The sequence below is a fragment of the Buteo buteo genome, chromosome 1 (assembly GCF_964188355.1).
Source record: "Buteo buteo chromosome 1, bButBut1.hap1.1, whole genome shotgun sequence".
NCBI classification, from domain to species: domain Eukaryota; kingdom Metazoa; phylum Chordata; class Aves; order Accipitriformes; family Accipitridae; genus Buteo; species Buteo buteo.
Window position 1 is genome coordinate 10,170,375 of NC_134171.1, and position 14,725 is coordinate 10,185,099.

At 37.2% G+C, this 14,725-nt stretch overlaps 1 protein-coding gene across 2 annotated transcripts in view; it reads left to right on the forward strand.

Moving 5' to 3' along the window:
• The window catches only part of FAM193A (family with sequence similarity 193 member A), an 81,641-nt gene extending 69,372 nt beyond the window's left edge, over nucleotides 1–12,269 (forward strand). For both annotated transcript variants that reach the window (XM_075020407.1, XM_075020488.1), the window contains 5 exons: nucleotides 680–866; nucleotides 2,729–2,959; nucleotides 4,818–5,661; nucleotides 8,643–8,724; nucleotides 11,388–12,269. In XM_075020407.1, the coding sequence (XP_074876508.1) occupies nucleotides 680–866; nucleotides 2,729–2,959; nucleotides 4,818–5,661; nucleotides 8,643–8,724; nucleotides 11,388–11,481 (1,438 nt within the window). In that variant the 3' untranslated portion in view covers nucleotides 11,482–12,269. The remainder of the gene's footprint in view (nucleotides 1–679; nucleotides 867–2,728; nucleotides 2,960–4,817; nucleotides 5,662–8,642; nucleotides 8,725–11,387) is intronic.
• Nucleotides 12,270–14,725: the final 2,456 nt, after the last annotated feature.

A 14,725-nucleotide genomic window follows, 5' to 3' on the forward strand; every position in this document is an offset into this window, starting at 1 on the left:
AATACTTTTGAAGCAAGATCACATCAGTTTTAGAAGAACCAGACAGTAGATATGTTGGGCACACAGTTATGCAGAGCTCTGGAGGGAATAAACTGCTATGTACGTGCTTATTGAAGAGACATGCTAGTATTTCCCCTTGAAAATAAAGGTGCAAACAGGGTAATGGGAACATTTTGGTTTTATCTGACCCTGAATTTTTTCTTAAAGTCAAGAGGTTGCAAATCTATCTAAAACCAGGGGATTTTAGAAATAAGTTGAGTACTTTGCAACTGCACAGCTCTCTCCAACTCACAAGTGATGAGATGGGCAGTAGTTTCAAAACCGTTCCATTTAAAAAAGGTAAATCACTACTTCTGAAACCATTTTACCTGTTTAAAGCCAGGAAGAACAGTTCCAAAACTCATTCTCTAGGCTGCTCATTCAATGAGTCACTAAATGAGGTTTTATAAATCAATTTCTCTTGTATCATCTTATCTTGTTGTTTGGTTTTGAGCATCTCCATTTGCAAGCTACTAGATGAAGGCTTTAGGATTTGATTTGATGCATCACTGGTGGCTGATTTCCCAGTTTGAGAGTCATTGTTCCCAGTAGATGTACATAGAACTGTATATGTTCCTTTTCAAATACCTTATTTAGTATAATCTAGAGTTTTTATAAGCTTTTTCTTAATTTAACATAGTGATCCTGATTGTGAGGGCCATCGCTGTGAGAACAGTAACACGTATGATCATCAACAGTATGATGGAGAGGAGAGCCAAGATGAAGACAGCTGTTCAGAGCACAGCTCCAGTACCTCAACATCCACAAATCAGAAGGAAGGAAAATACTGTGACTGCTGTTACTGTGAGTTCTTCGGCCATGGAGGAGTAAGTTGTTGGATTTTAAATTGCTTTTATTTGCTTTTTTGTCACTTACTCATTGATTGCATGTGATTTATCAGACTGCAACTAAGGGAGTGGCACTGGAGCTCACTCAAGGGAAAGAGTAGAAGGAGCATGGTTAGAAAGTAATTTTCCTCTTCGAAATGAAGGTCTGAAACAAACCTTTCCAGCTGAAAGCAATTCAATAAAAATGACTAAAATATTTAGGAAGCAACTGACTTGGATAATAGATACCATGTTTGACTGAAACTGCAAAAAAGGGCATTGAGCCATTCTAATAACTTTACAAAATTCATGCACTTATCTGTAGTAGTGTGATTATAAATAATGTGATGAGTTTGAGTAAAAGTACACTTAATATAGGATATTTTTTAAATGTTTGTGGCAATTTATGAGCCATTCTCCCATCTGTAAAAACAGCAATCCTCAAAGTATTCACTTGAACTTTCTTTTTTCTTTTTTTTCCTTTTTTAAAAAATAAACTATTCTTATGTAGAACTTAGGCAGTGTAAGTTTAAATTATACTTTTATCAAAGGAAAACCCAAACTGCATTTTCCCTGTTTTCAGTATTACAGACAATTTTATTTACTGGTGCATTTTGATAGGCACTGACTTGCATTAGTACTTAAAGGGTGTTTTGAAGAAATTATGGATTTCTAAAGCATGTGGGTTATATAAAATCTTTTCCCTTATGTTCTTTATTTGAATGCTTAACACTTTGTTTGAAGCATCCTGAAGTGAACTTCATACATGTCTAGTGAATTCTTGAAATCATATCTTTTCATTTGCATGAATGAAATTCTAAAAGCTGTTAAGTTGCCACATTAAATTTTTTCTTAACTTAAAATTTCATTTTCCTGCTGGCCTCATTTATAAATCTGTGTATAGTCTGGTTTAATAATCAGTTAACTAGTAGAATTTGAGCGTCTGGCATTTTTTTTCCTATTTGGCATACATGGCCAATAAACAGCTTTTATTTGATCAGATGCAGTTTCATCTTAGAGTTTGAAGTGAATTAAAAGCCCCTGCCCTGTGGCTGGAAGGGGCAGGGAGGGGATCCCGTTTCTCATTGCATGTTCCCACCATGTCCATGATTGATCTGTCTTTGATAGGTATCTGATTGCACAGTAAGTTATTCATTTTGCTGAAGTGGCAGAACGCTACAGGATTTTTAAGTTAATGGGCTTTGTTTTGCTCGTTTAATGAGTTGAACTGGTGTAGCTCCAAACAGATGGGCACCAGATCTGGTGCAGGAAGGGAGAGGGTAAGGCAGCAGGAGGGGAGGAGGAATGAGAAGTTGAGAGGCAGGAGCAGTAGATGGGAATAGAGATATGAAACATGACGCAAGGATTCAACTTGCAGCAGTGTTACCAAGTTATTGATGCGACTCTGCTGGAGGTACGCTGGCATGCAGGGTCATCAAGCCTTCACAGTTACAGCCCAGAGGCCCATGTAGCCTAAACTCTGAAACAGACTTCATAGAAGATGGAAACAGCAGCAAATGTCTGCTCCTTTCAGATTTTCTAATGTGGTATACCGATCACAAGAGAATATGGAAATCTTCCTTCTTGCTTTTAAAGGTATTTGTCATCTTACTTGTGCGTTCCTCCACAAGATCAGTCATTCTTTCAGTTGGAAAATACAGTTCACAAGCTAGCACCAAGTCTGACAGGTCTGTTGCCTGTTAAATACAACTTCAGGTGTGCATACAAACAATAAGGAGTCTGATATTCAGGTTTGGACTTTCGAAGTTATTTGAAGGCTTCTAAAATTTCAAAACCTCAAAGGTCTTAGGTCAGTGAAATTTTTGTATTTATTCACTAAACTTTTGTCTTGTGTCCTTCAGCCTCCAGCTGCACCAACCAGTAGAAATTACGCAGAGATGCGAGAAAAGCTTCGTTTACGTCTAACAAAAAGGAAAGAGGAACAGCCGAAGAAACCAGATCAGATCTCTGAAAGGGAAAGTGTTGTTGACCATCGAAAGGTGGAAGACTTGCTACAATTTATAAACAGCTCTGAAACCAAACCAGTAAGCAGTTCTCGAGCAGCCAAGCGAGCCAGACATAAGCAAAGAAAGGTAAGACATAAAAGTATGTTTATCCTAGACCTTATGTTTTTGAATCTGTGTGCTCTGTGTAAGTATACCACTGTATACTGACTTTATAATAATAGTATAATTGTTTTCTTTGTAGTTTGTGGTACACTGCCTGTTTGTATATACACAACTGACTTACCTGTTCGGATACTGCCTGAGGAATTATATAGTAGACTGGGAAGATTCCTCACAATGTCATTGTCTTGTGTTTTGTTGCAAGTCAGCTTTATATTGGAATTTTCCACACTTTAGAAAGCTATTTCTAAGTGTCAGAAATGTTAAGAATTTGATTGTTTTGTAGAATTGATATTTAAAAGTGTGGAGAGAGTTAGAAAACTAGTGTTTCTGTACTGGGATAATGGTTATGATAAAGTATCTCTGTAGGAAGCCAGGAGACATAAGGTCAGTGCTTTTATGAGAGAGGAAAAGTTGAGAATTTATATTTTTAGAATGATTGCACTGGGCACCTTGCTGTCCTGATTGAAAGAGGTTAAGTGCTGGGCCACATGATGACATGAAGGGCTATCCCAAGCTGGAGTGAAGTGGCAAGCTGCAAAGAGGGGGCAGGGAAGAAAAGATTACAAGTTGCTTTCAAATGAAAATTGGCAAAAACATTTCTAAAAAAACTCCAAAGTATAACAGTGAAATTATTTTTTGAAAACAATATTTGCTGAGTTAATAGAGGAAAAATATATATATAGAAGTTGAACAAGCAGGAAATCTACTTTTCTTACTGCAATTTGAGTATCAGCCTTAGGTATGAAGTTCAAGGCTCAATGAGATTGGTTGCTGAATGTTTCTGAGTGCTTATAAGCATGTTGTGTGACTGCACTGTAAATATTTCTTGTTTGTGGATTTCCTTGCTGGCACTAATTCTGTGTTCTTTAAATGCTTCCATGGTTTTGGAAGACCTGATGTTCACAAGTTATATTCTTTATGTTCATGTTGTAGCACTATTCAGCAACTTGAGGGCTTAGTGAGTTAGTTACAAATAAATTCAATTTGCAAAATTCATAATGCAAAATTAACTTTGCTCTTGCAATGCAGTTGGAGCATAAGCAGTGGAAGATTCTCCTAGGGTATTTTGCATGACTTCTATAACTGTGAAAAAGTAATCCCATACAGGCAGTTCTAAATGTGCAAGAAAATAAATGGATGTGATTGTTCTCAGTTCATGATTTTCTTTATTTTTTGCTAATAATGCAAGATCAATGCTGCACAGCAAAATTTTAGGCATTTGCAGTAATGGCTGAAAAAAATCACTTGTGTCTTTGTTTCATGTGGTTAATGAACTTATCGCTGACAGCAGAAGACTTTACCACGCTTACTATTTTTGACAACTTTTAATGTAACTTTATGTGCTTAGTGTTTTGCTGTAAAATGTTTTTAATGATTGCTTTTCCTAATGTTCATGAACACTGAAACAAAGCAACTCTGCTACTGTAGCAAGAGAACAGGTAAATGATACAACGTGATGCAAACTTGAGTTACCTTAGTAATACATGCAGTTGTTAAGAATGAAGCTGAATGTTTTGTTTTCAGCAGGTTTTTGTTCAGCAGGTTGTAGAAAACTTTGATACGGAGTTAGGCTTAGCAGTAGCGAAGAGAAGATCAACAGCTGGCATTAACAGTCAAATACATTACAGAAACCTAGAAATATAGAAAGGACTTCAATATACTTTAAAGGGCAGCTTTTGTATAAATAGCTATTTGCTTGCTGTGCAGACTTCTGGATTAAGTATGTTCGTATGTTAACAACCTAGGATTTATAATGTAGAGAAAAGTAGTAATAATTTCCAAAACATTTGTCACTTTCAATAAACCTATTGTTATTTTGTAGCTTGAAGAAAAAGCTCGACTTGAAGCAGAAGCCAGGGAGAGGGAGCATCACCAGTTGCTTGAGGAACAGAGGCGGCGTGAGGAAGAAGAAGAAGAGAGGCTGAAACAAGAATTACAACGGCTTCAAGAACTTCAGCAGTTGCGGGCTGTAAAGAAAAAGAAGAAAGAACGAACAAGTAAAGACTGTCAGAAGGTGGACATGCTTACTCGAAACTGCCAGGCAGTGAAGGAATCTGTCCCAAACGCACCCGAAGACATTCAGAATGGTACACTTGAGCAATCAGAAAAGATAGAAACCTCCTCAGGTTCGCTGTCAGGACATGTGAATCATACAGAACAGAGGCCGGTTTCAGAGACAGGCTGTGAACTGTCCAATCCTGTAAACACTAGAGACTCAAAGCTGCTTTATCAGAAAGAGGGGAGTGTAAAGCAGCATGAGCCCCTCTCTTTTCTGCTTGATATTATGCATCAACATAAAGAAGGAAACAGCAAACAGAAACTAAAGCAGATAAACAAACCGTGTGCTGAACAAGTGAAAAAGCCTGTTGAATCCCCCAAAGCAGCTGAAATTCAGACTAAAACCAGAAACCAAACAGAATCCAAAGCAAAAGCAGCAGAGCTCCCAACACTTGCAGAACCTAAAAAAGAGGAAAAGAAATTAAACAATAACAACAAAAAACAGTTAAACCATGTAAAGGAAGAGAAGGCACCTGTAACAAGTGAATCCCCTTCACCAAGCGATCAGCAACAAAATAATAAGCTAATACTTGCAGATTCTCCTCAACCAAAAGGCAAGAACAAGAAAAACAAGAAGAAAAAAGGGGACAAAGTCAACAATTCCATTGGTAAGTGTATAAGAAAGTTGAAGAATTCAGGTTGGTTTTTATTGTTGCCATTTAAGTCCAGAAATTTGAAATCTTTATCTTCAGTCATTCCTGCCAATGTAGATTAGAGAAACAGAAAAACTGATGTCAGGAAAACTCAAGTCACTGTAATGATAACAATTAGGAGATGCATAGAGCTTTAGTAGAGAGGTGTAGGATGCTTTATAGAATGAATAAACTGGCATATGCTGCTGGTTTTGTTATGTGGGTTTTGTCAGTTAAGAAAACCAGTCTCTTCTGTAAAGCCTATCTTGCTTAAAATAAATATTTAAAATAATTCAATAGTATGCCGAAATCCATTTTGAACTTCTTTAAAAGCAAGGTTGTTTCTCATACAGCATTAAGAGTATAGTCTAAAGTTGGTCTTACTCTTTGAGCAAGGAAAGTAAGGGGATTTTGCAGCCAAAGAATGATCACTTATGCATAAATATGCATTTTCTTAGTGGAAATAATTCCTTTCGTATATTAATTACAGTAACAGGTAAGTAAATACAAAAACTAATTTACCATTTTTTATTTGCCAGAGTGAAAACTTACAGTGGGATGTTAATGAGTCGATAATATTGAGTGTTTTCTCCACATAAATATTAGTTTGTACTAGTAAACAGATTTTTTAATTTATCTGGTAGAAATAATAAAACCATAGAAGATTGAGTTGACTCAAACAAGTTGCACTTGCATAATTTTGTTCCCAACATATTTTTTTGTGTTCCTGAAAACATCTGACAGCTAATACCGCAGCTGAGAAGCTCATGCAGTGCTAGCTGGTTGGCTTTGTCAGCACACTAATTAAACTGCCATTCTTGGGCACCAGTTTATTCCTGCACATGCTTGGTCCATGCTGGGACTGCCAGTTGGGATGGCAGTTTTGCAGTGTGGACATCTGTCTGCTCAGAGCACCCAGTCATTCCCCTGGGATCACCTGGTAGCTGAGTGGTAACGGTGCATAGATTAAATGTCCATTCACCAGAATGACTTAATATTGCAGTTCCTGCTGCTGTTCTGTCTGGTAAGCACATCAAGATATGAGACCTTAATCCACTCTGCCACTGTTTCAGGATGCTTATGTTATTAAGCTTTGTTACAAAAATGTAAACCAAATTCTTAGTTGTTGCAAGTGCTCGGTATAGAGCCCGACTTCGGTTTTATGGTTTCATGCTTGGGTTGAGTCAGCCCACCAGTCTGTCTTTTTAACTCTTCTTCTGTTCAGTGTTTCCATTCCATGTCAATCAAGCAGCGATACAGCATTGAACCCTTTTCTCTGATACCTTAGTTCTTGTGCATACTGTGTTGTGTGTTTAGGTTTGGGCTTTTTTTAATTTACTGAGAAGAATGTACTCCAGACAATGGAGCAAGACAAAACTCTAGAATTAGGAGCAGAAAGAGAAGACTGGAGAAACCATTTGAAGACATTTGAAAGAGAAGCTATTGAAGGGGGGTGGTGGTGGAGGATGTTTACTACAGGAGAATGCAGGTAGCTTCCTGCATCTTCTCCTTCTCCCTGCTCCTCACCATTGTTTTCTGCTGCTTAAATCAAGAAGGGTTACAATTTCTGAAAACTGATGTTTAAATGTGAAAAAACATAAGGACTTGTTTCTGAATTTATAAAGAGATAATTGTGCTGCTTTCTGAAGAGTTGGGACTGGATCACTACTTTGAGTAGTTCTGACTTCAAAACTACAGGAAAGATACTGCAATATACAATTTTTCACTTAGTTGTAATTTCTTAAAGACATAGGGTTGATGTACCAAATTAGCGAAGGCACAAAAAATGAACTAAGGAAAAAAAAATAGAACTAGTGTAATTGAAAGAACATGAAAAGAGGGTAACAAAGTTTGTTGGGTTTTTTTAACTGAGTTTTAAAGTGAAGTGATAAGGCAGTGAACATTACTGCTTTTGGTGTGATGTCTGTTTCTTGAAGAAATACATTCTGGCAGAGTATTTTAACTCCTTGTTATGAAGAGGCTGAAGAAAAGTAGGGGTATAGGGAAGCCCTCTGTTTATAGGGCTTTCTGGTTCTTCAGAAGTAAATTGCATGGCAAAGATGTGCAACCTTTTAAACTACCAGGAATGCCTTTAGGAAAGAGTTGTTTGTTCTCATAATCTCAAGGATTCTAGAGTCCTGATGTGTACTAGGTGGTTTTGGTTAGTTTGTCTCACGCTTTTTGGAATGTGTTCTGAAGCTGCTTCAGAAATGAGATTGGAGTATATATGTATAGGAAGATGCTCAAATTGGTTTTTGCAAAAATTTATGCTTTCCTGAACATTTTTTTTAAGTACAAAAGAGAACCGTACACTGAGACAGTACAATATACCAACAGACTTTAAAGAGTCTTTGTTGCTATAGCTGAGGCCTAAATTCAGGCCATATTAAACTATGTTAAAAAAAGTCTTAAAAAAAATTCCTGATTGTAGGCAGCATGACTTCAGACTCTTGCAGACACAGCCTGATGATCATGTCCCAGGGGGAGTACAGCAGCTCTACAAACCCAGAATTCTTAAAGTATTTTTCTTTAGAAATACCATTTTTAAAATGTTTCTAAAGCTGCCTTTTCTGTAGTAAGGCCAAGAAATTTCAGGCAGTTGAATGCTGTTCATTAGCTATCTGATTCATTGTACAATTTGACCATTCTCATGTGTAGTCCAGGTTTATTGCAGCTTTTGCAACCAATGCAATCAGTAAATTTATTGTTGATTCATCTCTCTCTTGTTCCCAGTGTAACTCCTTAAAGGCTGAGCAGAGGTACTAGTATAGGGTTTTTAAGGTGTCTTTTTAATTGTAAGTTTATATTAATTCAGCCTAAACATGACTAATCAATAGCCTACAAAGTTCAGGCAGTTCTCCAAAAAACACATTTCATGCAGCTTCTTCAAGCTTCTTCCTTTCTCCTTCTTCCCTCCCCATGGAATCTAACATAGTGTCATCCTTTTTCCTTTGTAGATGATGTGTTTCTACCCAAAGACATTGATCTAGATAGCGTGGAAATGGATGAAACAGAGCGAGAAGTGGAGTATTTTAAAAGGTAAAGTGCCATAATCCCTACGTATAAAGCTGCTGTGCTTCCTCCCATATGCTGTGTTTTTAAAAAAAAAATAAAAAAAAAAATCGCACCAACCCACAACTTAATAACTAACTCCTAGCAGAAAAGCCTGTGTTGTACTATGTTGTAACATAGCAAATCCTGTTACAGCTGACGTTCTCAATACTATAACAATCACCAAAGCTGTAGATCTATGGGCACAGATCGTAGCTGAGTAGCACAAATACAGAAATGAGTGCCAGAATCATCTACGTGTCCCCCAGGTTCTCATCAATGCTTTCAGAATATCCTCAGTTACCATTTTTTTCTATAAGCAAAGTTTGCATGAATATTTGTTTTATCCACACTGACCAAATACTGATTAGTGTTTAAAAAAAAAAAAAAATTAAAATCTATGTTAGGTGTTAATTGTTGAACAAATAAAACTATGTTTTAAATTCCAGAGCAGATACTTCAAAAAGGTTTGTTCATGAAGTTTTCTTCCTTGTTTATAGGAGCTATTAGTTTGGAATTTTACGCTGTACATGAAGTAGAGATGGTATAACTGTGGGATATTAGCTTATGCAAATCATAAAGAGGTGATGTTTATGCTAGTGCAGTGGCAGTAAAAGAATAATATGAACCTGTGCTTGTGAAACACTTTTCTGTGCATTTTGGTTGCTTTAGGGATTTACACATCACATTAGTTACGTTTAAATTCCTCAAATATGAGCAGACAGCTCATGTTTAAATAATGTAGCACATGTTCTTCCATAATACTGAAATCTACTCAAGTTTGTGTTCTTTAATGGTGGCTGGGTGTGCAAGTTTCCCATGAATACATCTAGTAAGGCTTTCATCACGATAGTCAAATCTGAAGTGTTACAAGCAAATCAGTTTCCTGCAGTTGAATAATTTAGGAATCAACAGTAGTGTTTCATGAAACAACTAAAGCCATTTGTTTAAAGGGTAGGGTTTTTTAAGAAAGGGCTTTCAATATGGATTTCAAGTTCTTTTCTAAATCTATATAGTTTTCATAGTCTGTGTGCCTGGGATGCAATGTATGTCTGGGTATTGCAAAGGACAGAGTACAACTGCTTCTCTGTGCTGCTTATTATTACTATACAAAATGCATATGTCTGTGATTATTTACGGAGTTACTCTATTCTTAACAATTATTTTTGAGTGATGCAAATTAAAGGATTTTTTTTTAAATCAGAGTGTAGGTTTTATAGGTGAAATGTGGCATATATTAGATAGTGCTAGTGTTGGTGTAGCATAAGGCTTTGTTATGGGTTTCATGGAATATTCTTAGTTTCATTCAAGTTCGCAGTATCTGTAAAAATAAAATAAAAAAGTTCTTTTCACCAATTCCCTACTCTAAATAGGACGAATGAAGTAGTGTCTTATATTTGTAGAAGTGCAGCTGAAATTTGGAGATAAACTTGTCAAACGTGATTCCAAATGAAGAATTAACACTTTTAACTGTACTGTTTTGTAATTGGTTCAGTAACTGGTGTAATCTAGTTCTGTACTGTCATCTGTTAGCAAGTGTGTGTAACTGTCCAATTTTTTTATGTATACCTGTCTGAAAAGCCCTGATAGGTGCCGTTCTTGGGGAGAAAACCAGCTACTTAATGCAGTGAAGGCACCTTTAATGCATATGTTACTTGATAATTTCTAACATAATACTTAGAAGGCTAGCAACATTGCTTGTTTTAGTAACCCTCCATGGCAATGAGCTGCACAGGCCTACTGAATTCATACTTTTTACTGATAGTTAATTTGCCATCTTTCCTTCTTGCTTTGTAGTGGCGTAATAGATGGATACTTTAATTACACCCTGACTTCAGAATTAATTTTGCAAGCTACTTTTAACTTTAGCATAGAAAGAACAAAATAAGTCTAGCTCTTCTAACCTTCCACTGTACCTTTTCTATTTTGCTCCTGCTGTCTGCTCCCCTTTTTTGGCTTTCAGTTGTTAAAGAAGCTGTATAGCCTTCCAGAGAGGGGTACGCACTACCTTGATGCTGTCATGCAGCCTTTAGCCTAAACAAGTTACACCTTGCCTTGATAAAATTCTTCAGCATGAATTAACTGTTACTGAAATGCCTGCATATGCCAACCTTTTTCAAAAGTTCTTCCGTAAGTTGTGTTCAGTGAAAGCGAATAAGTAGATTTTTGTTCTAAAGGTGCTTTTTCCAGGCATGTGGGCTACTTATCTGCTGTATTTACAAACAGACCCCTTTCCCTAGGTCTTTGTCTCCAACATAACTTCGCTGTATTCACAAGAGAAGCAGCGGTGTCCCAAGCCATTGGTGCTTCTGCTTTACACATCACCTATCACTCATTCTTAATCTTACAAAGTTTTTGGTAAATACAGCAATGTCATTTCTGTTTCTAGTTAACATTCAGCTGGCTTCTGTGCTGCTAAATATTCAGTGTTCTTTGCTACTTCATTCACTTACTCATGATAATGCAACAGTGTTTAAGGTAACTGGTTTGTGATATATTTGAGTGATGGACAAGTGTTTTGGGTTTTTTTTAGGTATGATTTTTTAAGAGGTTTTGTCTTTCTGAATGAGAGCTGCTTGTCTAAAGAGGGATAACACCTGTGGTTTGATTTTAAGTATATTGGTTTCACTTTATCAATTTTTTCTTTTCAGATTCTGCTTGGATTCTGCCAGACAGACAAGGCAGAGACTTTCCATCAACTGGTCCAATTTTAGCTTGAAAAAAACCACCTTTGCTGCACATTGAAATGACACAATATGGGGAGGGAACCCTGCAGGAATCAATGAACGACAACTCCACTTACCTGTCCTGCTGTGCTGAGAGCTTATCTGGTCTTGAGCCAGTGCTGCCTTGCCTTGTCCCCAGTGCTGTGTGGATCTGCACTGAACCCTTTGGCCTGATAATTCTTGCGGACTGAAAAATTGCCACTTTCTACCTGAATTTGTTAGCTTGTGTGCTTGTAGTCTGTGAGTGAGACTTACTTGATTGTAGCTGTATGCCGTTGGAGTTGGAACAATAGCTCTTTTCCATCTCCTTCTGAATGCCTTGGCCTCAAAGACTTTAAATTGCTTAGGCTTGGGTGGAGGCCAAAATACTAGTTTGCATCATCTGCAGTGGCTCCTGTCACTTCTGCATCTAGCTATGTTTTGTCATTCTGACTCCTGACAAAGGAATGGACCTAGTCAGTTGTGCTTTCATCTGCTCCAGAATTCTCCTGACATGACTTCATGAAAAAGAGGCTCTTATGGGACAAGTATTTCCTCAGTTCTTTCACAATCTACTGTTTAAGAGTGTACAAGTTACGCTATTTGTGTTTTGATTTTTTTTTTCTGACTTGTAGCCAGCTTGTGTAAGAATACTTGCAGAATGAGAAAATTTAAAAAAGAACAGTACTCACACTATCAAATCTGTTATAGAGTGTATAATTGTATTAACACTGAAGCCTAACTGGCTACTTTTTTAACATATTGTTAAGTAATATTAAAATCATGTCTTTCTTTTTGAAAGATGGAATACATTAGTATGGCAGAAGACTTGTGTCTTGCTTTTTTCTGCTTGGGTGGGAAAAGGGAAGAAAGAAACATACCAAACAAGTAAAGTTTTTCTAAACTAAATTTCATCTTATGTCAAAATTGATCAGTGAATGCTACTCAGCTTCAGCGTATTCCTTGTTTGCCAGCTCAGCTGATGGGAAAAACCTGCTGTCTGCTAGAGCAAGGAAGACTCCTGCTGAATGCTGGAGTTAAGTTTGTGAATTCTGTGAATTACTGTAATGCTTCTCTTTCAATGGATAATTTGTAAGAAACAAGGTAATACAAAAATTTCCAATTTAATGTCAGTGCAGAAATGAAGCAGATAGGCTCAATGCTGCTATCGTGTAAATAGTTAACAATATGGTAATGTTATACAGGTTGCATAGTACTGCCCAGCATGGAAGAAAACTGGTAGTTTAGGATTTTGATCTGTGTAAAGATAGTGCACTTGTAGAAGTTTTTCTGATACTGTGCTATTTATTCAGAACAGAGACAACAGAATCTTTCTTTTTACTTCCAGATGAACATACTTATATAAATTATGTCAGTCTTCCTTTTTTTTTTTTTAAGAAAATAGTACTTCCACTCAGCATGTATTTAAAAGGACTATACCGCTTCAAAGCCCAGTAAAGTCCTTTTCCAGAACCATTCCACATTTTTCTTTCCTCTACTTGTTAACACGTACTTTTTTTGTGATATACCCACTGGGCTTGGGACTGCTTTGCAAGACAGTGTAATTACACTTGGCTTCAGACTCAAGAAGGTTTAATGGATGATTGCTTCCATGTCCGCTGTGAGGTCCAGATGTAGCAGGAGGATTGGGTTGGCTACAGACCACTGGGATATTTACAACTTCACATCCTTGTTGGTCCTGGAGCTCCTGTCCCAGTGTGTGCTGCTGGTACAGAATATAGTTGCTCAGCTTATACCCAGCCATTGTAGCTAAATGAGCCCTCAGTCTCGTTTTGTAGAGGAGGGAATGACAAATACCTGTTCTCAAATTTTAGTCCATGGATGTAAAAGGCAGAACTTATATTACTCTTCTTCAGATTCAGGTTGTGGAAGGGATTAATAGCTTAGCCTCACTTTTTTTGTCAATGCAGTATTGTAGTGTATAGTATTTATTTGCTTGTGCTGGAGGAATAGCATTTCAAATCTAAAAGGTAGTATATATGCCACTTAGCACCAACTGTGTCTGCAAAACTATCTACTGTTGAAAATACCTGCATCAGTTAGTGGAGAAGAATGAACTTTGTTTCTTGGGATCATGGAGACTTGCATCTGTTGCAACCTGAGTTATCTTAGTTATGTAGAAGTGGTGAGGCTTCTCATGTGGGACAGTGGCTGTGAAAAAAAAAAATGCTGTTAAAACAGCTGAAGCTGGATGTTTGTGTGAAATCCCAACTTTTCAGACTTGTTCAGTTCTGAACTGTTACACAAGGTGGCAGTGTACGTCATCACTAGTAATTTCTAGGTCGGTGATCTCAACAAATTGAGGCATAGGATGGAAAAACTAGCTGATGTCACATGGGCGAATATTGGTGTAGATCCCAGCTTCTCTAGGGTAGGAATGCTTTGAAAGTACTGAGATTTTTAATGGCGCTAGAAAACTCATTTCATAGCATTTGTTTTCACTAGTAAATGGGGAAGAAAGTCAACTTTATTCTCTGTTAAGAAAGCTGTTCAGAGTGTTACATGAATGTGACTGCTTCTCTTTATTTTGAAATCCTGGGTTAGGACAACAGGAGTCCTTCTGCGTTTGAGCAGTACATGTATGTGTTTGTAATAACCTTCAAAGATACTTGTCTTAGCTCCATCGTGGTATATTAGTACAACTGACACGATTCCACGCACTACACAGAAAGCATGAAGAATGAGGCTCCATGGATCTGCTGTTGTTGCACCCTGGTGAGAACTTAAAGGCAAGTCATCTTTTTCTAAATTCATAATTAAATGAAGATAAGCATGGCCTAGTCTGGGAGCCAGCAGATTTGAAAGTGCTGGCTTCAATTCTACCACTTTTGCGGCCTTGGGCAAATGAATTAATTACTGTTATCCCATTCATTAAATGGGTTTATTAAGGATTTGCTGAATTATGAGCATGTTTTAATGCCTAAATTGGTAGCGATGTGAAGTCTGTTTAGGTGCAACACTATAACCTCCTATTAGAGGCACAAATATTCTACACTGGTATTTGTGTAGTTCAGATGCGTTTAATCCAGATAAAATACATTCAAAGGTAATTTCGAGTAGAGGAGAACTCTGTAAATAATACGTCATGACTGAGTAAATTTGAGTTCTTCATGAGAGTTGGAAGGGGGAAAAATTCTCCCTTTGAGACCGGTCTACTTTGATAACTGTAGTGTAACTTGTATGAAAGATTAATATCTAAGCTCTGGAGGTGACTGGTGGCATAGCTATTTTAGGCCTGTCTGCTGATATCAGTGCTGCTGAAT